The 25,751-nt window shown below is 43.5% G+C and overlaps 1 protein-coding gene across 5 annotated transcripts in view; it reads left to right on the forward strand.

Moving 5' to 3' along the window:
- The window catches only part of LOC147102990 (C-Jun-amino-terminal kinase-interacting protein 4-like), a 243,550-nt gene that overhangs the window by 28,221 nt on the left and 189,578 nt on the right, over positions 1–25,751 (forward strand). For all 5 annotated transcript variants that reach the window (XM_085964001.1, XM_085964002.1, XM_085964003.1 and 2 more), the window contains exon 2: positions 15,826–15,946. In XM_085964001.1, the coding sequence (XP_085820127.1) occupies positions 15,826–15,946 (121 nt within the window). The remainder of the gene's footprint in view (positions 1–15,825; positions 15,947–25,751) is intronic.

The following is a 25,751-nucleotide window of genomic DNA, read 5'->3' on the forward strand; positions in this document are numbered from 1 at the left end:
ATTTATTTGTAATATCCTTCAGTTTTAATGATGGATCCACACTCCTGTTCTCCACAAATGCTGTCTGACTGGCTAAGTGTTTTTAGCACTTTCTAGTTTTTTTTTAAAACTCTGTTAAATGTTGCCTTTGCCAACTGAGCCATGTGGGAGCATATTTGTATTTGAGAAACCAAGGTGAAGAGGCAAGCCCCAGAGTGTAGAACACAACCAAAGTTGAAAAAGAGTAAATGAGAAAACGAGGTAAATGGGGAGGTAATGATGCTTCTAATCCCAGCTTCTTTGCTACCAAGACTCTAATCCATACCCTGCTCTCGAGGCTCAACTTGTCAATAAATACTTGCATTTCTCACACAGCAACAGATGCCATATCTCTTTATAGGGCCATAGGCACAGAGCAGGAGGGAGAAAGGGAGGGGAGGGATGGGTCTGAAGACGGAGAGAGAGGTGACAAAGCAGAAATGCTGAGAAAATGAGTTCCATAGAATCATAAAAATTTACGGCACAGAAGGCCACTCAGCCCTTCGTTTCTGTGACAGCCGAAAAAGAGCCATCTAGCTTAATCCCACTTTCCAGCTCTTGGTCCATAGCCTTGTAGGTTACAGCACTTCCAAGTGCATATCCAAATACTTTTTAAATGCGATGAGGGTTTCTGCCTCTCCACCCCCTGGGTGAAAAAAGTTCTCAACTCCCCTCTATTCATTCTACCACTTGCATTAAATCTACTCTCCCTAGTTATTCTTTCTGCTAAGGAAAATAGGTCCTTCCTATCCACTCTATCTAGGCCCCTCATAATTTTATACACCTCAATTAAGTCTCCCCTCAGTCTCCTCTGATTCTATGCTGAAGTGCTCTTGTAGAGAGCCGGCACGGGCTCAACGGGCCGAATGGCCTCATGTACTGTAACCATTCTAAAACAACCCCAGTCTGTCCAATCTTTCCCCATAGCTAAAATTCTCCAGTCCTGGCAACATCCTTGTAAATCTCCTCTGTACCCTCTCTAGTGCAATCACATCTTCCCTATAATGTGGTGACCAGAACTGCACACAGTACTTTAGCTGTGGCCTAACTAGTGTTTTATACAGTTCAAACATAACCTCCCTGCTCTTACCTTTATTAGCTGAGGCATAGAATATAAGTATCCCCTATGCACCTTATCTACCTGTCTTACTACCTTCAGGGATCCGTGGACATGCACTCCAAGGTTCCTCTGTTCCTCTACGCTTCTCAGTATCCTGCCATTTATTGTGTAGTCCCATGCCTTGTTAGCCCTCCCCAAATGCATTACCTGACACTTCTCCAGATTGAATTCCATTTGCCACTTTTCTACCCACCTGACCAGTCCATTGATATCTTTCTGCAATCTACAGTTTTCTTCCTCACATTTAACCACACGGCCAATTTTTGTATCATCTGCAAACTTCTTAATCATACCCCCTACATTGAAGTCTAAATTATTCATGTATACCACAAAAAGCAAGGGACCTCTTACTGAGCCTTGCGGGACCACACTGGAAACTGCCTTCCAGTCACAAAAACACCAGTCGACCATTACCCTTTGCTTCTTGCCACTGAGCCAATTTTGGATCCAACTTGCCACTTTCCCTTGGATCCCAGGGGCTTTTACTTTTCTGACTAGTCTGCCATGTGGAACCTTGTCAAAAATTTTGCTAAAATCCATGTAGACGACATCAAGCTAGTCAGACACGACCTTCCCTAACAAATCCATGCTCACTGTCCTTGATTAATCCTTGCCTCTTTAAATGATGATTAATGCTGTCCCTCAGAATTTTTTCCAATAATTTACCCACCACCGAGGTTAGGTTGACTGACCTGTAATTACTCGGTCTATCCCTTTCTCCCCTTTTAAACAACGGTATATTAGCAGTCCGCTGGCACCACATCTGTAGCCAAAGAGGATTGAAAAATTATGGTCAGAGCCTCCGCTATTTCCGCTCTTCTCTTAACAGCCTGGGATACATTTCATCCGGGCCTGGCGATTTAACTACTTTCAGTTCCAGAAGGCAGTTGCATAGTGGCTGCCATGGCAAAGCGGGGAAGGAGAAATAGGTCAGAGGAATGAAGAGTGCACACGGGGACATACGGCTGGTGGAAAATGCATGGGTAGAGAGGGTGAGGCAATGGAGTGATTTGAAGGTGAGGACAAGAATCTTGAAGTTAATTTAGAGCACAGGAAACAAGTGAGGTTCGGTAAGAAGTGATGGGAGTGCGAACCTTAGTGCAAGGGCGAATGCTGACTCTGGCGTTCTGGATGACTTGCAGCTTGTGGAATGGAACAATTTCTTAGTTGGCTTACCGGCCTTCACTCTCCACAAATTACAACTCATTTAGTATGCTGTTGCATATGCCCCCACGCACACTCACCATCCCCATCCTTGAAAAGCATCACTAGTTCCCTGTGCTCCAGTGAAATGATGAGGATCCTTGTTCTTCCAAATCCCTCCATTGCCAGCCTTCCCAAAAGGTTCTCCAACAGTCATAATTCACATGCAAGCCTGCCTTCTCTGGTGCCAGGTTACCTCTTGGTCTCCACTCTATCATTAGTAACCAGTATGTGCTGCCCGCTGAATTTTCACCATGAATTCCTCTACGTTGCCACCTCCCTCTTGCTTTCAAAACCCTCCTTTAAAAAAAAACCTGCAATTTGACCATGCCTTTGGGGTGCTCTCTCTCAACTCTTGTTCTGTTGATCAACTATTTCTCTCTTGCTCAGTATCCACTGCTTTTTTTCCCCCATTCCCTGCAAAGTGCTCTTGAGTCATCTCTCTGTACAAGTCCTGCAGAAATATATGCTGCTGATTTTGATGCGATTTTCTGTTGAGAACACAAATAAACCTGTCCAGGTGATCAGTTTTAATAGATTTCTCCAAAATTACTAACTTATAAATATAAATGTTTGTATTTGTAGCAAATTTCTAGGTTAGACTGTTCCTAGCTGGCGATCTCGCAGTATTTGCAATGTTTTTGTCACCAGCATTATTGTAGTGTTGTGATGAAGTGACCACTTTATTTAACCAGTTTTCTCCCTCCCCGAAGGCAGAGGCTTCTGCTGGGCTACGGCTCACTGGGCACTGCTGGCTGTCTATTGGTATCTACCTCCGTAAACTTGAGCTCATCCAAAAATCTGCCCCTATCCTAACTCGCACCAAATCCCGTTCACCCATCAGCCCTGTGCTCGCTGACTTGCATTGGCTCCCGGTCCAGCAACACCTCAAATTTAAAAATTCTCATATGATAGCAAAATACTGCGGATGCTGGAAATCCGAAATAACAACAGAAAACGCTGGAAAAACTGAGCAGGTCGGGCAACATCCGTGGAGAGAGAAACAGAGTCAACGTTTCAGGTCGAAGACCCTTCGTCAGGACTGAGGGGGGGGGGGGGGGGAAAAAAGCAGGAAATGAAACAGATTAGGAAGCCAGTTAGGGGGCTGGGAAATGGGGGAGGGGGTGAAAGAACAAAAGAATGCTTTTTATCCACACTTTGTTTGTGCCTTTTCCTTTTTCTCTCTCCCACATGGCAGCTGTCTGTCACTCTGCCAGCGCATTTCACACCTAATCCAGAGCCATCCTTTGTCTCTTGACTTGTCCGATTACCATCTTGTCTCTTGTCTTGAATATCTCTTAATGTCTCCTCACCCCTCCCAGACCTTCCCTTTTGTTCTTTTATCCCCTCCCCCATTTCCCAGCCCCCTAACTTGCTTCCTAATCTGTTTAATTTCCTGCTTTTTTTTCTCAGTCCTGACGAAGGGTCTTTGACCTGAAACGTTGACTTTGTTTCTCTCTCCACGGATGTTGCCTGGCCTGCTGAGTTTTTCCAGCATTTTCTGCTGTTATTTAAAATTTTCATCCTTGTTTTAGAAACATAGAAACATAGAAGACAGGAAGATAGGAATCCCTCCATGGCCTCATCCCTCCCTATCTCTGTAACCTCCTCCAGCCCCACAACCCTCAGATCTCTGCGCTCCTCCAATTCTGGCCTCTTGCGCATACCTGATTTCCATCGCTCCACCATTGGCGGCTGTGTCTTCAGCTGTCTCGGCCCTAAGCTCTGGAATTCCCTTCCTAAACCTCTCCGCCTCTCTACCTCTCTCCTTTTAAGTTGCTCCACTTAAAACCTACCTCTTTGTCCAAGCATTTGGTCACCTGTCCTAATCTCTCTCTGGCTTGGTGTCAAATTTTGTTTGATAATGCTTCTGTGAAGCGCTTTATGGATGTTTAACTATGTTAAAAGCGCTCTATAAATGCAAGTTGTTGAGTGTAAGAGGCGAGAGTTGGAAAACTATTCAGCTGTAGACATCATGACTGCTGCGTCTGATCCTGTTATCACCTGATGCAATCAATATGCACATTCAGCAGAGCTCCCTGAATAGTAACTGGAGAGGATCGTTTTCTCCAATCTCAAGCCTCAATTGAGGGTTGTTGGCTTTCAAGTGCATGTATCTACATTTCCACCCTCAGTATTTTCATGATTCCCTATTAGTCTCCAAATATGTCAGGTACTCCACTAGAGGAACTCACTTAGATATTTCTCTTGTGCCCAATGCCAAGGTGCTCTCCCGTAAGGGAACCTTCATTCCCGACAAACTGAAATGTGACCATCGACACACGATCTGCTAGAGTTATCTAGGGGTTGAACAGAACACCCTTTCCATTGTCATTTGTTCACTGGAAATGACACAAGTCTTCTCTTGTTTCCCTGCTGTTTGGATGATAAAAGAATAATTACTGTGGCAGATTATAATTTAGTCTGTAATCTATGTATCAGGTTTATTAACAAGAAATTAAATTGTAAGCTGGAACTGCAAATTTCATTAACTTACATCATAAAACTAATTTCCTGATTTCAAACACCAAAGATGCAACCTTTTGGTAACTCTTCAAAAAACGCTGACTGACTCTTGGACTATCACCCAAAACACACAACTTGTATGTGAGCTTGAACAGGAAGAACAGCTGAAATGGCTTAAGGCTGCTGAACAGTCTGTTTGGTTACGGAGCTATTGATAACCACCCTCCCCCTTCCCCGAGGTGCCCTGTGGCTCTCCCCGCTGTCCCAGGCTTTAGGATTGCCAAACAACAAGCACGAGATGCAGTGACACTTGGCCGGCTGAAATACCTGCCAGTTACATAACATTCTTCTGCTGGTTGGTGAGCAGTTAGCTCTGCCTCTGTTTCAGAACCAGTATAAAATGCCAACTTCCTTGTCCGATTAAGCATCAAAGGCCTTTTGATATTTGGATATTCCAAAACTTAACCTTTCAGAGCTGTCTGTTGTTCAGTTGGGACCAGCCAGCTTTCACAGCAGGCGACTAAGGCAGGCTCCGGGAATTGTCTTTAAACTCCAGCCAAGTATGAAGAGAACCAAAATAACAACAGAAAATGCTGGAAAAACTCAGCAGGCCAGGCAACATCCGTGGAGAGAAATTAGAGTCAACGTTTCGGGTCAAAACCCTTTATCAAGACCCAAGTCTGGAAGAATAATAATATATGATGTGTATTTTATAATTTAAGAAATTCCTATGACATTAAATGCGACAGGTTTTCAATTTGTCTCACTCTCCACTGCAGCCCCTCCCCACTAACTTCAACATTGGGGACAGAACTTTTTGTCTGTCACTTTTCCCCTTCCAAAAGCTGTTTCTCCCAGCATGTTTTCCTAACTCTTCTACTGTTTGTTTCACTGCTCTGAAGTGTCCTGGGACACTTGCAATGTTAAAAAGCAAGCAAGAACTTTCATTTATATAGCATTTTTCACAACCACACGACATCGCAGACCGCTTTACAGCCAATTTAAGTCACTGTTGTAATGTAGGAAATGCGGCAGTAAATTTTGCACACGGCAAGGTCCCACAAACAACACGGAAATAAATGATCAGATCATCTACTTTTGGTGTTGGTTGAGGGATAAATATTGGCCAGGAAATTGGGAGAACTCTCCTGCTCTTCTTCGAAATAGTGCATGGGATCGTTTGCGTCCAGCTGAGAGGGCAGACGGGGCCTCGATTTAACGTTTCATCCGATAGACGGCACCTCTTGACAGCCTAGATTATGTGCTCAAGTCTCTGGAGTGGGGCTTGAACCCACAACCTTCTGACTCCGAGGCAAGAGTGCTGCCCACTGAACCACGGCTGACACTTTGTCACTACATAAATGCAAATTATTAGTTCAGTCTTCAAAAGATTAAAATCGGCACTACATACAGCAGGTGTGTTCGTACTAACGGGATTTGCCCGCTCTACGCGGTGCACACTAGGTAGATTGGACTCCCTCATAACCCTGTAACATACGAGCAAATATAACTGACAAGCATGCTTCCACTGTCTTTTCTGCAAAACAATTTATTCCAACATTGATGAGGGGGCCTTGTGCCAACAGTCAGCACACTGATGAATCTGTTAACTTTGAGGTTAAAGCACTGGAACTGGGCGGTTAAACTGTGGCAGGGGAGGATGAAAGGTGACCCTCGAATCTAGAGCAAACTGTAACATGAGTTGTCATATTGCCAATAATCTTCCATTTCATAAGATCTCTTGCAAGTTGGTTACTGAGTTTATTGGGCAGGGGAACTGCTTCTCCGCACTCTATTATTAATGTCACTTGTTCGAACTCACGGGCTTTAGGACTTAATGACAGGTAATCGGACAGCGACCAGCTGCTTTGAACTACCCAAAATAGCTGGCCCCCTTCTATGGTTTAAACGGTGTCTTTATAGTTGACGCCTATGGTAATGGCAAATGGTTCTTGCTGTTTGCCCAGTATAGTTGGTTGTCTGGGAGGGGGCGACAGTTTGCTCCAGATTCACCTTCGTTCTCCCCTGTCACAGTCTAACCGCCTGGTTCCAGTGCTTTAACCTCAGCAAAGTTGACAGATTCATCAATGTACTGACTGTTGGCACAAGGCCCCCTCATCAACGCTGGAATAATTTGTTTTGCAGAAAAGACAGTGGAAGCATGCTTGTCAATTTAAGTGGTGAGGATTGAGAGGAGGGAACATCAATTCTTGAAATATGATTTGTGCATGGGTGCAAATTTAAGAGTTCTTTTTCAGTTGCTCTGAAATCTGAATAATCCAGCAAGGGCTATAATGCCTGCCATTTTCATGCACCTGTGTGACATCCAGACATTTTCAGACAGTTGTCAGATTTTCAGTGGCTAATGCATATGAGCTGTGGATTTGGAAATTCAAAACAAGATCTTTTTGTAAAGTGGTTTATAGTAGACTTATTGTAACACTGATGAAGAGACATACATCGACATTATTATGCTACTGATTTGACACTCATGGACTGTGTTACAGCCTTCTTTTGAATCTGGTTCAGTGATTCTGCAGAAAAAGCCTTGTTGGTAAAGGTCAGAGGCTGGGTATTCTGCAGCAAGTGTCTCACCTCCTGACTCCCCAAAGCCTTTCCACCATCTACAAGGCACAAGTCAGGAGTGTGATGGAATACTCTCCACTTGCTTGGATGAGTGCAGCTCCAACAACACTCAAGAAGCTCGACACCATCCAGGACAAAGCAACCCACTTGATTGGCACCCCATCCACCACCTTAAACATTCATTCCCTCCACCACCGGCGTACCGTGTCTGCAGTGTGTACCAGCTACAAGATGCACTGCAGCAACTCGCCAAGGCATCTTCGGCAGCACCTCCCAAACCTGCGACCTCTACCACCTAGAAGGACAAGGGCAGCAGGCGTATGGGAACACCACCACCTCCATGTTCCCCTCCAAGTCACACCATCCTGGCTTAGAAGTATATCGCCGATCCTTCATCGTCGCTGGGTCAAAATCCTGGAACTCCCTCCCTAACAGCACTGTGGGAGTACCTTCACCACACGGACTGCAGCGGTTCAAGAAAGCGGCTCACCACCACCTTCTCAAGGGCAATTACGGATGGACAATAAATGCTGACCGTGCCAGCGACGCCCACATCCCATAAATGATTTTTTTTTTTAAACATTCCATTGAGGGCACATACGTGGGACAAATCTGAGCTACGTTATTAAATGATTGACTACTGAGGCATGTAGTATAGTGAGTAAATGATGCACAAGCCCTTTTGATTATTCTGCCTTTTAAAGGCAATAAAACAGGCACTAATTTCTCCCATGTCACTGTTTTGATTCATTCCTTGCCTTAGACTCAAGACTTTAAAAGTGGAAAGAAACTTAAATGTTCAATCCACCCCCAGAACACATTGGCTCAGAAATTCGGGTCGGGGGCTTCCCGCGGGTGCAAGCCTCCGACCTGCACTTACCTAGCGCGCCGGCCGTTGAGCTGTGGGCCCGTGTGGGATTCCGATCCTGGGCCTCCTCCAACTGCCGGCGCGCAGTGCTTGCGTATCCCAGGGGCGCAGTTAGTTCGATGCGTCCCTTGGGATCACGTGGGCCATGGAGCTCCAATGGTAGCAGGGAATGCTTCATTCATAAGTTTGACGGGAAGAGCTGTCAAACCTATAAATACTATAAGCCCCAAAACATCACTAAAACCTCAAATAATTTTTTTTTTTAAATCACATTTTTAAAATAAATTATAAATTACATGAAACAACTATTTTAAAGAATAATTTAAATTTTTGCAAAAATTATTACATTTTTTAACGGGGCTAAAAAAAATTTTTTTTTTTTAAAAGTGATAAACCTGTGGGGGAAAAAAGTTTTAATTTAAATTAATTCACCACTTACCTTGTTAAAAGCAGGCCTTGCGACTGCTTTTTACATGTCTAACTTCTGGAGACTTACCCTCCCGGGAAAACCTGGGGAAAAAAAGTAAGTTCGATGCGCACGTGCTGCCTCTCCGGCGCACGCATTCCACCTCTTAACCCCTTCTTTCAGGAGAACGGAAGTGCCGGTTTCCCGCGCATGCGCAGTGCGTGCACGAAACCGGCACTTTCGTTGGGCCTACGCGTGAGTACCCCGTGCGTACTTGCGCGCTGGGATCCGAATTTCTGGGCCAATATTTGTGCAACTTGTATGCATGTACTGAGTGCAATTGAATGGTAAAATCTCATCACAAAATCGTGCCCAGAACTACACCTAGTGTTGGGGTGGTGGGGCTTTTGGAAACAGCTGTGCAGAAACGCAGCAATTCATGTTTCCGGTAGGTAAACACTGTGTAATAAAAATCTTTACTGCTGTAATCCAAAACAGAACATCCAATCAACAGGCTGTGCACATAAATGCATCCACACATCTGTGCAAAAAAATCAATCAATGGGGGAGGGAGGAGGACCATTTTTGCTTCTCAAGCACAGGGTGTGAACATCGGGGACAATTAAATTGTCCCCCCTTTTAAAATCTAGTACCTGGAAAAACAAAGCACTTCTAGGTAACAAGTTAAGAGCACAGGTCTCCCTCTGCTTCGCCCTAAATAATGCTCCTTAATCCTAACCGTTGAAAAACAGCCCACTGCAGAAAACCATGAAGGAAGCCGCTCGGCTCATGATGTAAACTAAGTTCACTGGTCCACTCTCCCCCGATAGCTCGGCATCTTCCTCTGCTTCAAGCATTTCTCTACTGCACCTTTTAAAAGATTCAACGGTCTCTGCCTCACTTGCTGCCCTTGGCAAATCATTCCGAACCCAAACAAATCTATACATTAAAAAAAAATCCCCCTAACCTCTCTCCTCAGTGACATTTCTAAACTAGCAACTCCGAATCACTGACTCCCCAGGCAGAGGATATCTCTCCCGATTCACGTTATCAAAACACTTCATCATTAAAAAGAACATTAAATCACCTCTTGGCCTTCTCCCCTACATGGAAATAGTACCCATGTCTCTCTCTATGCAACGATAGTTCCTCAGCCTTGGCATAACCCAGGTGCAGTTACACTGTACACTTTCAATGACTTCTAGATTGAAACACCCAAATCAGCACGAATACCCGATACAAATGAACCTCTTTGCTCTTGGACAGAAGCCCATATTTATAAAACATGTTGACTCTACAACACACAGTATATTTAATAACTAAATAAATATATCGCCACACTCTTCAACCTCTCTACATTGAGGTTATGCTTTAATTCTTCCAAATGTAAAAATTGAATAGTTTAAAAAAAACTCTGGATGCTGGAAATCTGAAATAACAACAGAAAATGCTGGAAACACTCAGCAGGTCAGGCAGCATCGTGGAGAGAGAACCAGAGTTAACGTTTCAGGTCGAGGACCCTTTGTCAGAACTGGAAAAGGTTAGAGGATGTTATTTCTGTTATGTAAAAGTTGAGATTGGTAGCTGGAACCCCGTTAATCTTTCCCTCCCTGGCCCAGGGACAGAGACCAACTCTGGAACCCCGACTCCTGCCCCAGCTGATATCAGCTAATTGAGCGCAAAATGGAGACTTCACTTGGGATGTTTTGCTCAGGGTGGATTAATATCGTACCAAACAATGCATTTGCTCACTAGCTATCAGAAGAACTTCTTTCTGACTCAATATTAAAACTTGGGACACAGTTATGCAGCTCAAAATACAAAGATGCTTTGTTTCAGCTTAACTGGAAGCAGTTGTTGCTAAGGCAGTCTATAAATCCGAAGACATTGCAATCTGCTATGCTGAAAGTCAGGAGATTTATTTTTATGCTGTACAATTGGCACGTTAGCATCACAGTCTGTTTCAGACAACAAATGTAAAACTGATCCGGTGAGCAATGGGCAGAATAAGCAATTTTCTTCTCAAGCCAGGGATTCAAATCCTGTGGGTGGGCTGCACACATGATGTGCTTCAGCACAGGCTAATTTCAGCACTTCAACACGTGTCATGGAAACCACACCATGTTTCTGCAGGATGCAGAGCTGCACAACATTCCCCTGAAGAAAAACATCTGCTGTTCTCTTTTTTTTCCCCATCCCAACAACAATTTTCTTCAGTCATTTTAACAATGATAAGGAAGTTGAGGCTTTTTATCCTTTTAATGCAATTACAGCAGTTTTATTTATTCATTCACGGGATGTGGGCGTCGCTGGGAAGACCAGCATTTATTGACCATCCCGAATTGCCCTCGAAGGTGGTGGTGAGCCACCTTAACTAAAGAAGTTAAGGATAGCATTAGATTGAAAGAAGAAGCTTATAATGTTGCGAAGAATAATAGTAAGTCTGAAGATTGGGAGAGATTCAGAAACCAGCAAAGGTTGACCAGAAAATTGATAAGGGAAAAAATAGAATGAGAAAACTCGCAAGAAATATAAAAGCAGATTGTAAGAGCTTCTACAAGTATGTAAAAAGGAAAAGAGGAGTAAAAGTAAATGTTGGTCCCTTAGAGGCTGAGACAGGAGAAATTATTATGGGGAATAAGGCAGAAACGTTAAATATTTTGTATCTGTCTTCACAGTAGAAGACACAAAAAGCATATCAAAAATGGTGGGGAACCAAGGGTCTAATGAGGGCGAGGAACTTAACGTAATTAATATAAGTAGAGGAAAAGTATGAGAGAAACCAATGGGACTAAAAGCCGACCAATCCCCTGGACCTGACGGCCTACATCCAAGGGTTCTAAAAGAGGTGGCTGAAGAGATAGTGGATGCATTGGTTTTGATCTTCCAAAATTCCCTAGATTCTGGAATGGTCCTAGCGGATTGGAAGGTCGCAAATGTAACACCGCTATTCAAAAAAGGAGGAAGAGGAAAAAAATTGGGAACGACAGGCAAGTTAGCCTGACATCAGTCATTGGGAAAATGCTGGAATCTATTGTTAAGGAAGTGGTGTCAAGTCACTTAGAAAATCATAACATGATTAGGCAGAGTCAACATAGTTTTATGAAAGGGAAATCGTGTTTGACAAATTTATTAGAGTTTTTTGAGGGTGAAACTAGCAGGGTAGATAAAGGGGAACCAGTGGATGTAGTATATTTGGATTTCCAAAAGGCATTCAGTAAGGTGCCACATAAGGTTATTGTACAAGATTAGGGCTCATGGGGTTGGAGGTAATGTAGTAGCATGGATAGAGGGTTGGTTAACGGACAGAAAACAGAGTAGGGATAAACTGATCTTTTTCAGGTTGGCAGGCTGTCACTAGTGGGGTGCCGCAAGGATCAGTGCTGGGGCCTCGGCTACTTACAATCTATATTAATGACCTAGATGAAGGGACCAAGTGTAATGTATCCAAATTTGCTGATGATACAAAGCTAGGTGGGACAGTAAGCTGTGAGGAGGACACAGAGTCTGCAAAGCGATATAGACAGACTGAGTGAGTGGGCAGTAAGGTGGCAGGTGGAGTATAATGTAGGGAAATGTGAGGTTATTCACTTTGGTGGGAAGAATAGAAAAACAGAATATTTTTTAAATGGTGAGAAACTTTCAAATGTTGGTGTTCAGAGAGATTTGGGTGTCCTCGTGCAAGAAACACAGAAAGCTAGCATGCAGGTACAGCAAGCAATAAGGAAGGCAAATGGCATGTTGGCCTTTATTACAAGGGGTTGGAGTATAAGAGAAAGGATGTCTTGCTACAATTGTACAGGGCTTGTTGAGACCACACCTGGAGTAATGTGCACAGTTTTGGCCTCCTTATCTAAGGAAGGATATACTTGCCTTGGAGGTGGTGCAACGAAGGTTCACTAGATTGATTCCTGGGATGAGAGGGCTGTCCTATGATGAGAGATTGTGCAGAATGGGCCTATACTCTCAAGTTTAGCAGAATGAGCGGTGGTCTCATTGAAACATACAAGATTCATAGAAACATAGAAGATAGGAGCAGGAGTAGGCCATTCGGCCCCTCGAGCCTGCTCCGCCATTCAATGCGATCATGGCTGATCATCCAAATTCAGTACCCGGTCCCTGCTTTCTCCCCATACCCCTTGATCCCTTTAGCCTTAAGAAATATATCCAACTCCTTCTTGAATATATTTAATGAATTGGCCTCTACTGCCTTCTGTGGCAGAGAATTCGACAGGTTCACCACTCTCTGGGTGAAGAAATTCCTCATTTTTGTCCTAAATGGCCTACCCCTTATCCTTAGACTGTGACCCCTGGTTCTGGACTCCCCCGACCATCGGGAACATCCTGCATCTAGTCTGTCCAGCCCTGTCAGAATTTTAAAGTTTCAATGAGATCCCCTCTCATTCTTCTAAATTCCAGCGAGTACAAGCCCAATCGACCCAATCTCTCCTCATACGTCATTCCTGCCATCCCAGGTATCAGCCTGGTGAATCTTCGCTGAACTCCTTCCAGGGCAAGAACATCCTTCCTCAGGTAAGGCGACCAAAACTGCACACAATACTCCAGATGTGGTCTCACCAAGGCCCTGTACAACTGCAGCAAGACATCCTTGTTCCTGTACTCAAACCCTCTCGCTACGAAGGCCAACATACCATTTGCCTTCTTAACCGCCTGCTGCACCTGCATGCTTACCTTCAGTGACTGGTGCACAAGGACACCCAGGTCTCATTGCACTTCCCCTTCTCCCAATCTATTGTCATTCAGATAATCTGCCTTCCTGTTTTTGCCACCAAAGTGGATAACCTCACATTTATCCACGTTATATTGCATCTGCCATGCTTCTGCCCAATCACCCAACCTGTCCAAATCATCCTGGAGTTTCTCGGCATCCTCCTCACCGCACACACGCCCACCCAGCTTTGTCGTCTGCAAATTTGGAGATATTACATCCAGTTCCCTTGTCTAGATCATTAATATATATTGTGAATAGCTGGGGCCCAAGGACCGATCCCTGCGGTACCCCACTAGTCACTGCCTGCCACTCGGAAAAAGACCCGTTTATTCCAACTCTTTGCTTTCTGTCTGCCAACCAGTTCTCTATCCAAGTCAGTACCTTGCCCCCAATCCCATGTGCCTTAACTTTACACGCTAATCTCTTATGCGGGACCTTATCGAAAGCCTTCTGAAAGTCCAAATACACCACATCTACTGGTTCTCCCTTATCTATTTTACCAGTTACATCCTCAAAAAATTCCAGTAGATTAGTCAAGCACGATTTACCTTTTGTAAATCCATGTTGACTTTGTCCGATCCTGTCACTGTTTTTCTAAGTGCTCTGCTATTACATCTTTTATAATGGACTCTAGCATTTTCCCCACTACCGATGTCAGGCTTACTGGTCTGTAATTCCCCGTTTTCTTTCTACCAGCTTTTTTGAATAGTCGGGTAACATTAGCTACCCTCCAATCCATGGGTACTGTTCCAGATTCCATCGAATATTGGAAGATGATCAGCAATGTATCTACTATTTCTAGGGCCACTTCCTTAAGTACCCTAGGATGTAGATTATCAGGCCCTGGGGATTTATCGGCCTTCAATCCCATCAATTTCCCTAACACCATTTCCCTACAAATACTGATTTCTTTCAGTTCCTCCCTTTCATCAGACCCTATGTCCCCCGACACCTCTGGGAGGTTATTTGTGTCCTCCTTTGTGAAGACGGAACCAAAATATGTATTTAATTGGTCGGCCATTTCTTTGTTCCCCATTATAAATTCCCCTGATTCTGACTGCGAGGGACCTACGCTTGACTTCACCAATCTTTTTCTCTTCACATATCTATAAAAGCTTTTACAGTCAGTTTTTATGTTCCCTGCAAGCTTACTCTCATTCTATTTTCCCTTTCTTAATTAATCCCTTTGTCTTCCTTTGAATCCTCAACTGCTCCCAATCGTCAGGTTTACTGCTTTTTCTGGCCAATTTTATATGTCCTCTCCTTGGATCTTATGCTATCCCTAATTTCCCTTGTTAGCCACGGTTGAGTCACCTTTTTTAAATTTTTATGCCATTCTGAAGGGGATTAATCAGGGCAGATGCTAAAAGGTGGTTGTTTCCCCTGGCTGGAGTGTCTAGAACTAGGGGGCATAGTCTCAGGATAAGGGGTAGGCCATTTAAGACTGAGATGAGGAGGAATTTCTTCACTCAGAGGATTGTGAATCTTTGGAATTCTCTGCCCCAGAGGGCTGTGAATGCTGAGTTTGTGAGTATATTCCAGGCTGAGATATAGATTTTTGGACTCTAGGGGAATCACGGGATATGGAGATTGGGCGGGAAAGTGGAGTTGAGGTCGGTGATCAGCCTTGATCTCATTGAATGGCGGAGCAGGCTCGAGGGGCCGTATGGCCTCCTCCTGCTCTTATTTCTTATGTTCTTATGAATACAGCATTGTTTCCTCGGAAGGGAAGTGGAGAAAATGCATGCTCCGAGAATGAAAATGAGTACTTTCTACCTTCAGCATCTCCTGTGGGTTACCATTCTTAAATGGTGCTTCTCTGGAGGACTATCGTGACCAAGAGCAGTTTCTAAAAGCTCATTAATAGCATTAGCCAATACTGTTAATGATGGGTAGAAAATGTATTTTTAATTCCCTTGTAGGCTCCTTTCCTATCTTTGGATAACTTAGTCAGCTATTGCAGAAGAAGACACATTTTTGCTGGTGATCAATAGATGCTGATCTGATTATACTTAATTTATTGGCTGATTTATTTATCAAACTGTTCAGCTGGGAATGGATTAACAGTAAATAATACATTTTAAGGTTAAAAGCATTCTGACATCTCTGTGCTTCACATTACATTTCCATGGGTAGCTGATGTGCTCTGCAATATCTCCAGTCCTTATTGGGGAAGTACCTTTCCTTTCCCGATGACTGGCCAGCGATACTAATTTGTTTGGCCTGAAGATCAAAGCCAAGAGGATAAAACAATGTACCTACCCCCATAAATTACTGTAAATATCTGAGATTTATGTAGTTTCACTTTGCTTATTTTAAAAGTTTGGCACCCCAAATTTGTGTTGCATTAATGTAGTTTACTGCAAATAGAACAGCTGCTTAGCATTTAAAAAGTATAAAAATATGCATTTTCTCTGTCGTCCTAGAAATTCATCGAGTTTGAGGATTCTCAAGAGCAGGAGAAGAAGGACCTACAGATTCGCGTGGAGGTGTTGGAGTCGCAGACACGGCAGCTTGAACTCAAAGCAAAAAATTATGCAGACCAGAGTAAGTAGACGGGGTGGGGGGGGCGGGTACGGTCATATAGTGGTTACCTTCGTGGGCTGGTAATCCAGACACCAGGACTAATAATCCAGTGGTAGCAACCTACAAGCATGTTATTTGGATGTTTGTTTTTCAGCAGGTAGGGGTGGCTTCAAAATGAGAAATTGTGGGAAATATAAAGCCCCAACCTAACAGTTTCTACACAGCAAATGGTAATGGTGCACCTTCTGTGAAGGCTTCCTATGAAGATAAAATCAATCAAAGAGATCTGATAGATCGTGCTGTTGAGTACAGTGTTGCTGTTGATGGGGTGAATGAAGTAGTTCTGGAGCCCTGTGCTCATCCATCCTCCTCCCATTGGTACAGTTTAAAAAAAAAAAAAAAAAAAAAAAAAATCTTTGTTCCTCATTAATTTCCTTGGGTAGTTTTTCTCTCCTTTACCCCTGCCCACCCGTGCCGTCCCGTTCTGCTGCCCAGCATGGCAGGAGTTGATTCCTTGGTGCGGTGTGGTCTCAAGTACCACTATCCTCAAGTATCTAGCTCAAATGGGCATGGAGTTGGCATTGATGGTAAGTGTTGGCAGACTATTTGGCTGTGGGAGGTGTCAAAGTGGAGCTCAATCTTGTTCTCAACTAATGTCCACACTGTTTCTAGTAGTGGTTGTTGGATCGTGATCAGGAAGAAGAAACCTGGGTTGACTGTCTTCTCCACCCCACCCTTTAACCCATTACTACTTGCTGGCCTCTGTTTAAGGTGCTGGATTGTGCACCATGTGATAACATAAGAAATAGGAGCAGGAGTCGGCCATTTGCCCCTTTGAGCCTGCCCCACCATTTAATAAGATAATGGCTGACCTTCTACCTCATCTCCACTTTCCTGCACTATCCCCATATCCCTTGATTCCCTTAATATTCAAAAATCTATCGATCTCTGTCTTGAATATACTCAACGACTGAGCCTCCACAGCCCTCTGGGGCAGAAAATTCCAAAGATTCACCACCCTCTAAGTGAAGAAATTCCTCCTCATCTCGGTCCTAAATGGCTGACCCCTTATTCTGAGACTGTGACCCCAGGTTCTAGACTCCCCAGCCAGGGGAAACATCCTCCCTGCATCTACCCTGTCGAGCCCTGTAAGAATTTTGTATGTTTCAAATGATGGTGGAATTTACCGTCAAGGAGGGAATAATGAAACCAACTACTTGTGAAGGGTGCTTATACATTGAATGAAATGTGGATATTTTGGTGATTTCTATGTCCTGCGTTCCCAGATAATTTAGTGACACATATTCCCTTTTCTCCCCTCATTCTTTTTTCCCCACCCAACCAAAAAAAAAGACCAAATACAAAATATTCTCATGTCTAAAGCTGCTTTTTTTTACTGTTGTTTAATTCAGGACATGTGTGTTTGTGGGCTGGCTCCCAAAATTTATACTCGATCCAGCTTCCTTATCCATGTGGCAGACCCAATTTTTTTTGTCATCTGTAGGTCTACGAGTCAAATAACCAAATATTAATTTGAGCTCTCAACCAGGGGGCCTTATCTCTGTTCTCTATCATTCATGTTCAGCAGCTATAGCTGGTTAAACTCCAGCGATATCATTGTGCACATTTGAGGGTCCCTAAAGCTTAGCTCTTCCAACCTGCGCTTAAGGTCTCTGGACTTCGTAAGTGGGATAACCCCATGGGGACAGTATATGGGGCAAACAGGAACTCTACAGGTCAATGTAGTTTCTCAATATCTTGATTTTGGAGACTTTAAATATGATGATAGGTTTCCACATGTGACAAGACACCCAGCCGTCCAAAAGAAATGATGTGGAATTTTTTAAAATAACTTTTTGATCTGTAGCAGTGCATTTATTCCTGACTTGCTGCACAACAGTGATCCTGTTTGATGACTGAAATAGCATATTTAGTTATTAAGTTGTGGTTTAAAATTAGATCTTGTATGTACGATTCATTTGTGATTAAGGTATTCTACTTTATTTATTTTTGATGATATTAGTATAAATCATTTGATATGCAGAAGAAGAACTCACATTTCTACAGCGCCTTTCATGAGCTCAGGACATCCCAAAGCAGAGGGGTGACCAACAGCTTGGTCAAAGAGATGGGTTTTACGTTGGAGAGGGAGGTGGGGAGTCGGAGGGGTTTCGGAGGAAATTCCAGTATGTTGGGCCTGGACTACTGATGGTGTGGCACATTAAAAGGGAGTGGGCAAAATGATGAAACTCTTATTTATAAAAAAATTAAAAATGTGATTCTTGGTTTTGTAAATCTGGGCATTGAGTACAAAAGCAGAGGTTACACTAAACCTCTGCAAATCATTTGGTTTAGGCTGCAGTTAGAATATTGTGTCTAGTTTTGGGCGACCTACTTTACGAATATGTTGAAACCAGTGAGAGCTTATAAGAGATTTACCAGATGGTACCAGGACTAAGAAGCATTTATGAGAGCAACTGGGGTTCTTTGATTAGAACAGAGGCAGTTAAGAGGAGATCCGATGGATCAAAATTGAAGGGTTTTGATAGATAAAGAAGGATAAACTATTTCCCCTCAATGGCATGATGGTGACGAGAGGGCATAAATTTCAAGATCACCAAAAGAAGGCGCAAGAGGTTTGGTGGTGGAACGCCCTTTCAGAAATCATGCGGAAGCAGAATCCAATCCATAATAACTTCTAAAAGGGAAGTGACTAAATACTTGAAAAAAGTAAAGGGGAATGGGCTGAAATGGGGAGCTCTTTCAGAGAACAGGTGAGATGGGCTGAATGACTGTCTCTTCTGCTGTAAAATTCTATGATTAGACATTTCTGTGCATGAGATTTGAACCATTCTGAAACGACTTTCTTTTAAGCCAGTAACAGTTGAAAATTTAAGCAGCTGTGATCTGACACTCCAATTGTAAGTGCCAACTGTAACCATAACAACTCATTAAATAGATACGGTAAAGCTTCTGATCTTTCTTTGGCATAAGAATCACAAACACAGCTGAATCATAGACTCATACAGCACAGGAGGAGTGTTTGGCCCCTCGTGCCTGTGCTGTCTCTTTGAAAGAGCCAGCTAATTAATCCCACTCCCCTGCTCTTATCTTTTCAAGTTTTTATCCAATTCCCTTTTTGAAAGTTACTATTATATCTGCTCCCACCGCCCTTTCAGGCAGCGCATTCCAGATCACAACAACTCTCTGCATTAAAAAAAATTCTCTCCCCTCTGGTTCTTTTGCCGGTTATTTTAAATCTGTCTCCTTTGGTTACCATCCCTCCTGCCAGTGGAAACAGTGCCTCCTTATTTACTCTCTCAAAACCCTTCATAATTTTAAACACCTCTATCAAATCTCCCCATACCATCTCTGGTCTAAGGAGAACAATCTCTGCTTCTCCAGTCTCTACACATAACTGAAGTCCCTCATCCCTGGAACCATTCTAGTAAATCTCTGCACCCTCTCCAAGGCCTTGACATCCTTCCTAAAGTATGGTGCCCAGAACTGGACACAATACAACAGCTGAGGCTGAACCAGTGTTTTATAAAGATTTAGCATAACTTCCTTGCTTTTGCATTCTGTTCCTCCATAAAGCCAAGAATCCCGTATGCTTTTTAAACAATTAGCACAATACAGTATAATGATTTTCCTCAGGCTTACACTTAGCTGTAAGCATCCTACCTGCTGCTCTGGAGAGCATGATGCCACTTTATAGTCTTCTGCTACTTTTATAGTACTCTGCTACACTTGCTAAAAACATCACTTTGAAGTGAGGTTCATTTTAAATTGAACTACGGTGAAAACCAGACCTCGGTTTTCAATTTCCCCTCTTATCATTTACTCAGGGCTTATGCTGTGCATTTATCTCTTTCTCCCTCCATTCTTCCCAATTCTTCTTCTTAGGCAGTCCCTCGGAACCGAGGATGACTTGCTTCCACACTAAAAATGAGTTCTCAGGAGACTGATGAGTCCAATGCGGGACTTAGTCTCTGTCACAGGTGGGGCAGACAGTGGTTGAAGGGGCGGGTGGGTGGGGTGCTTGGGTTGATGTGCGCTCCTTCTGCTGTTTGCGCCTGGCTTCCGCTTGCTCCCGGCGAAGAGACTCTGTTCGGCGCCTTCCCAGATGTGAGAGTAGAATGGTGGTTAACATAAAAGGGAACCGAAAAATCTTCTACCGGCTTGTAAACAGTAAGTGGGTAGTAAGAGGCGGGGTGGGGCCAATTGGAGACAAAGAAGGTGAACTATGCTTAGAGGCGCAGGGCAAGGCTAGAATACTCGGTGAGTACTTTGTATCAGCTTACTAAGGTGGTGGATGCTGACAAAATATCGGTAGAAACAATGGAAGAGGTGAAAATTGATGGACAGGATGTACTAGAAAGGCTGGGTATGCTTAGAGTGGACAAGTCGCCTGGTCCAGATGGCTGACATCCCAGGTTGCGAAGGGAATTGGGGGAGGAGATAGCGGAAGGGCTTGCCATAATTTTCCAATCTTCCCTAGATGCGGGGGAGGTGCCTGAGGATTGGAAAGTGGCAAATGTGACACCATTGTTCAAGAAAGGGTGTAAGGACAATCCTAGTAACTACAGGCCGGTCAGTTTAACATCAGTGGTGGGTAAAGTTTTAGAAAGCATAATCAAGGAAAAAATTAACAGGCACTTGAGAGGTTTAAGCTAATTATTAAGGAGAGCCAACACGGATTTGTAAAAGGCAGATTGTGTTTGACTAATCAAATTGAATTTTTTGATTAAGTAATGGGGAGGATTGATGAAGGGAATGCAATGAATGTTGTCTACATGGATTTTCGGAAGGCGTTTCACCGAAGTACAACATAGAAGACTGGTTAACAAAATTGAGGCTCATGGAATAGGTGGGTCAGTGGCAGCTTGGATAAGGAATTGTCTTAAGGACAGAAAACAGGGAGTTGTGGTAAATGGCTGTTTTTCAGACTGGAGGATGGTAGACAGTGGTGTTCCCCAAGGGTCAGTGCTGGGCCACTTTTTTTTGATACATGTAAATGACCTGGATATTGGAATGTACAAAGTAGAATTTCTAAATTTGCCGATGACACCAAACTTGGGGGTATGGCAAACAGTGAGGATGATACCAATCGACTGTAACAGGACATAGAAAGGCTAGCAGAACGGGCAGACAAGTGGCAGATGCAATTTAATACAGAGAAGTGTGAGGTGATGCATTTTGGCAGAAGGAACAGGGAGAGGCAATATACACTTAATGGCACAGTTTTAAAGAGTGTGCCGGGACAGAGGGACCTGGGAGTTAATGTGCATAGGTCCCTGAAGGTGGCAGGACATATTGCAAGAGTGGTTAGCAAAGCATATGGGATCTTGGGCTTCATAAATAGAGGTATTGAGTACAAAAGTAGAGAAGTTATGCTGAACCTTTATAAAGCGCTGGTTAGGAAACAAATGGAGTATTGCGTCCAGTTCTGGTCACCACACTTTAGGAAGGATGTGAAGGCCCTTGAGAGGGTGCAGAGGAGATTTACCAGAATGGTTCTGGGGATGGGGGATCTTAACTAAAAGGACAGATTGGAGAAGCTGGATTTGTTTTCATTAGAGCAAAGGAGGTTGAGGGGTGATTTGATAGAGGTGTACAAGATTATGACGGGTTTGGATAGGCTAGACAGGGAAAGGCTGTTCCCACCAGTTGATGGTACAAGGACTAGGGGACACAGATTTAAGGTTTAGGGCAAGAGATACAGGGGGGATGTGAGGAAAAACCTTCTTTTTTTATGCAGCGAGTGGTGATGACCTGGAACTCGCTGCCGGTGGAAGTGGACGCACTCAATGCTTTCAAGGGGAGACTGGATAGGCACTTGAGGGAAATAAACTTGCAGGGCTACGGGGATCGAGCAGGGGAATGGGACTGACTGGATTGCTCTACAGAGAGCTGGCATGGACTCGATGGGCTGAATGGCCTCTCTGTGCCGTTTTGACTCTTCAGTCACCAAGCCCCTGCACTCTGAAGTTCTCTTCCCAAACCTCTTGCACACATCGAAGCTTTCCAGCAGAGATCACTGGACAGTAGTTTGCTGCCGAACCTTGTCTGACTTTTCCCTTCTCTAATCTGGGGAAGCAGAAGCCAGTTGCAGCATCCCAATGATGGCTCCAGCTGAGATGAGCACATTTCGCACCAACCTGGGCTTGAATCGGGGAAGTCCCAGGTCTGTGGGGTTCAGTGTGCCCCATATAGTGCATTTACCCACTGACTCATTAGGGCAGCCTTTGGGTGTATAAAATCTGAATTATTATTCCCATCATCGTGTTGCCCTTTGCAGTAAAATGTCTATCAAAAAAAGATCAAGTTTTCAAATGTAACAATTTGTTTTTCTAACACTTAATTAGTGAATGTTCTGTATGTTTGTATAATTTCTCGGGGAAAACTTGGTATAATTTGCAGAAAATCTGTTTTACAAAGGTTATAATGAGAGAAGTGGGGAGTGCATTTTAAAATCTTTATGCAAAGGGTTAAGTTATTTCCTCCCTTGTGTGTTGAGCTGTGTTTCTTCCTGGAGAAAGCATGTTGTTTTGCTCATCCTGAATCTTGAGGACATCTCTGTGACGACGGCCCCATCAATATTAGATTGTATAGTCGGGATCCCCGATATCTTTGTTACAATTCCTTGCAGGAATTACATTGCTCAAGATCCAAACTTGTGCCAGCAGGTCTCAAAGTCAGCAACACCCCCAACGTAAACTTGCAGCATTTGTCTAGGCTGGGGCAGGAGGATCCAATTTAAATTTTAAAAAGTTTCTCTAGTTTGTTAGCAGATCCAGCAACTTAACTTTGGGGTTACTGTTTTACACAGTTTACACAATGATTGCAACATCCTCCCCTGTCTCTTCTTCCCCACCCCTCAACTTCAATTTACTTAAGCTCTGGAAAATAAAATATAGGGTTTTAATTTTAATAGGTGTTTAAGTGAAAGGATTCCAAGGTTATGTAACAAAATAAATAATTTGCTGATTAATTCAAAAGATGCTGGCTGTTTACATGCTAACAAATGCCATTGCACCAAGGCAAGGTCACATGAAGTTTAACGGTACATGCTTGTCGGCTCCAGTTTAGATGGGACCAATTGACTGAGGTACTTTGGGCCCATTTAAGAAGCTGAACTATAACAAGAAACAGCTTTAGCAGAAAGGAACCGCAAATGAATGGATGTTCTGGAATGCTGTGATAACTGAACAAAATGCTAAATGTCTACTTGCATCATTTTTTAGCTTCACTTGGAGGAGGAAATCGAGCGGCACAGACAGTCCACCCTAAACGTCTTCCCTGTTACCAACAGGTCCAGACTAATTCCTGCTGATAAACTGCACATTGGGAGCCGCTAGCACAAGTTTGGGTCTTGAGCAGTGTAAAAGCACATCATGTGCACCTAATTACAGTCACTTCCAATACTTTAAGAGAAAGTGGTGCTAAACTTGAATTAACTTGATTCCTACTTAAAAACCAGAACGATTGTACCCTGAACAGTCTGGTTTCAAATACTCTGTTTTTGTAAAACTCTGATTATAGACAAAAATTCAGTTTATCAAAATGCTATAATAAGGAGCAAATAAGTTGGAAAGATTTTAAACAAATGCACATTAAGCATTGGTGTTAAAATGTGAAAACAGCCTGGAAATATCACCAAGTTGTTGTAGTTCAGGATGTTAGTTTCTAAGTAGCACAACGCATGATTTACATTTGTAATTGGAAGTAGAAAATCATTTCTGCATTCTTGAATAAGTAACTGAGAGTGGCAACTGCCTGTTCCTCTTTCATTTGCAACTTGGAAAAATGGGGTCAGACATCACATAGCGTAATGCTACAGTGATGAGCCTGTGGCTTCTTAAAACTGTTTTGGCACAGCTCCACAATGCTACGTGGAGCAGCAAGACCTGTTGGTGCCTGTTGTTATCTCCATGTTACTGCTTAGTCAAAGGTGAGCGCTTCCTCATAGGGAGGGAATGTCGCTGGACTGGTCTTGTGTACTTTAATTTGATCTCCCTTCAGAATAATATTGCAATATGCCTCGGACTAAGCTGCTCATCTGCTCCCTTGGCTGTGCGGGAAGACCAAGGAAAGCAGGAGAACGTTAATTTACAAAGAGAGCGTCTGCCTCCGAGAGAGAAGTTTCTTTTAAATAATATGTCATGGGAGGATGAGAGTAGAACTGCTCAACCCTCGCCCACATGGTTTAATGAATAGCCAAACCAAACGCACCAGGTAGGACCCAAGTTTGATCTCAGTTTCTGCTGGGTTCTCTGATCTCAACCAAGGCTGTGCTAAACATGTCACAATTCACCTCCTCATTGCTTGGTTAGGGAGGAAAAGGTAGGTTGGATTCCTGCTCATTGCTAACCAGTGGCTCATTCCAGAAGTGTGTGGACACCAGGCAAGGAAAGAATTGGACTTGGCAATAAATGCTGCTCACCCCACCCTACCCTGGGTCAAAAACAAACACAAACAGGAGTAGGCTTTCAGTGCCTCGAGCCTGCTCTGCCATTTAATTAGATTCTGACTGATTTCCACCTCAGTCTTCGAAATTTCAATTGACCCAGCATCCATCCACAGCCTTTTGGGGGAAGAGTTCCAGATTTCCACTATTGTTTGTGTGGAAAATGTGCTTCCTGATTTCGCTCTGAACTGCCCGTATCCTGACGCATCCCATTCACCCATCACCCCTGTGCTCGCTGACCACATTGGCTCCCGGTCTGACAATGCCTCAGTTGTAAAATTCTCATTCTTGTTTTCAAATCCCTCCATGGCCTTGCCCTTCCTTATCTCTGTAACCTCCTCCAGTCTTACAACTCTCCAAGATCTCTGTGCTCCTCCAATTCTGACCACTAATGCATTCCAGATTTTAATTGCTCTACCATTGATAGAGGTGCCATTACACCACTAGGTGTATTCCATACGCCACCAAGTAGCAGGTAAGATAGAGGAGCAAATTTGCAGGGAATTTAGAGAGGTGCAAGAACTGTAGAGTAGTGATAATGGGGGACTTCAACTATCCTAATATAGACTGGGATAGTAATAGTGTAAAGGGCAGAGAGGGAGAAGAATTTCTGAAGTGTTCAGGAGAACTTTCTTGATCAGTACGTTTCCAGCACAACGAGGATGGAGGCATTGCTGGATCTGGTTCTGGGGAATGAGGTGGAGCAAGTGTCAGTAGGGGAACATTTAGATAAGTGATCATAGTATCACAAGGTTTAGATTAGCTATTGAAAGCAGGGAGCAATCTAGAGTAAAAATACTTAATTGGAGGAAGGCCAATTCCAGTGGGTTGAGAACGGATCTGGTATGGGTAAATTGGAATCGAAGAGTGGCAGGCAAAACTGTAATTAACAATGGGCTGCTTTTAAAGAGGAGATGGTTCAGGTACAGTCAAGGTACATTCCCAGAAGGGGGAAAGGTGGGGCAACCAAAGCAAGAGCTCCCTGGATGACGAAAGAGAGAGAGAGTAAGATGAAGCAGATGTCAAGTTGAGAATACAAATGAGAACCAGGCTGAATATAGAAAGTTCAGAGGAGAAATGAGAAAGAAAGTAAGAGGGACAAAGAGACCGTATGAAATTAACAAAAGGGAATCCTGAAGTTGTCTTTAGGCATATAAGTCATTAACGGGCAGTAAGAGTAGGGGTGGGGCCGATTAAGGACCAAAATGGAGACCTACATATGGAGGTAGAAGGCATAGCTGAGGTACTAAATGAGTACTTTGCAACTGTCTTTACCAAGGAAGAAGATGCTGCCAAACTCAGTGAAAGAGGAGGTAGTTGAGATACTAGATGGGATAAAATTTGATAAAGAGGAGG

This window comes from Somniosus microcephalus, chromosome 21 (genome assembly GCF_052327205.1).
Source record: "Somniosus microcephalus isolate GS21.2 chromosome 21, FLI_Smic_1.0, whole genome shotgun sequence".
In the NCBI taxonomy this organism is placed as follows: Eukaryota; Metazoa; Chordata; class Chondrichthyes; order Squaliformes; family Somniosidae; genus Somniosus; species Somniosus microcephalus.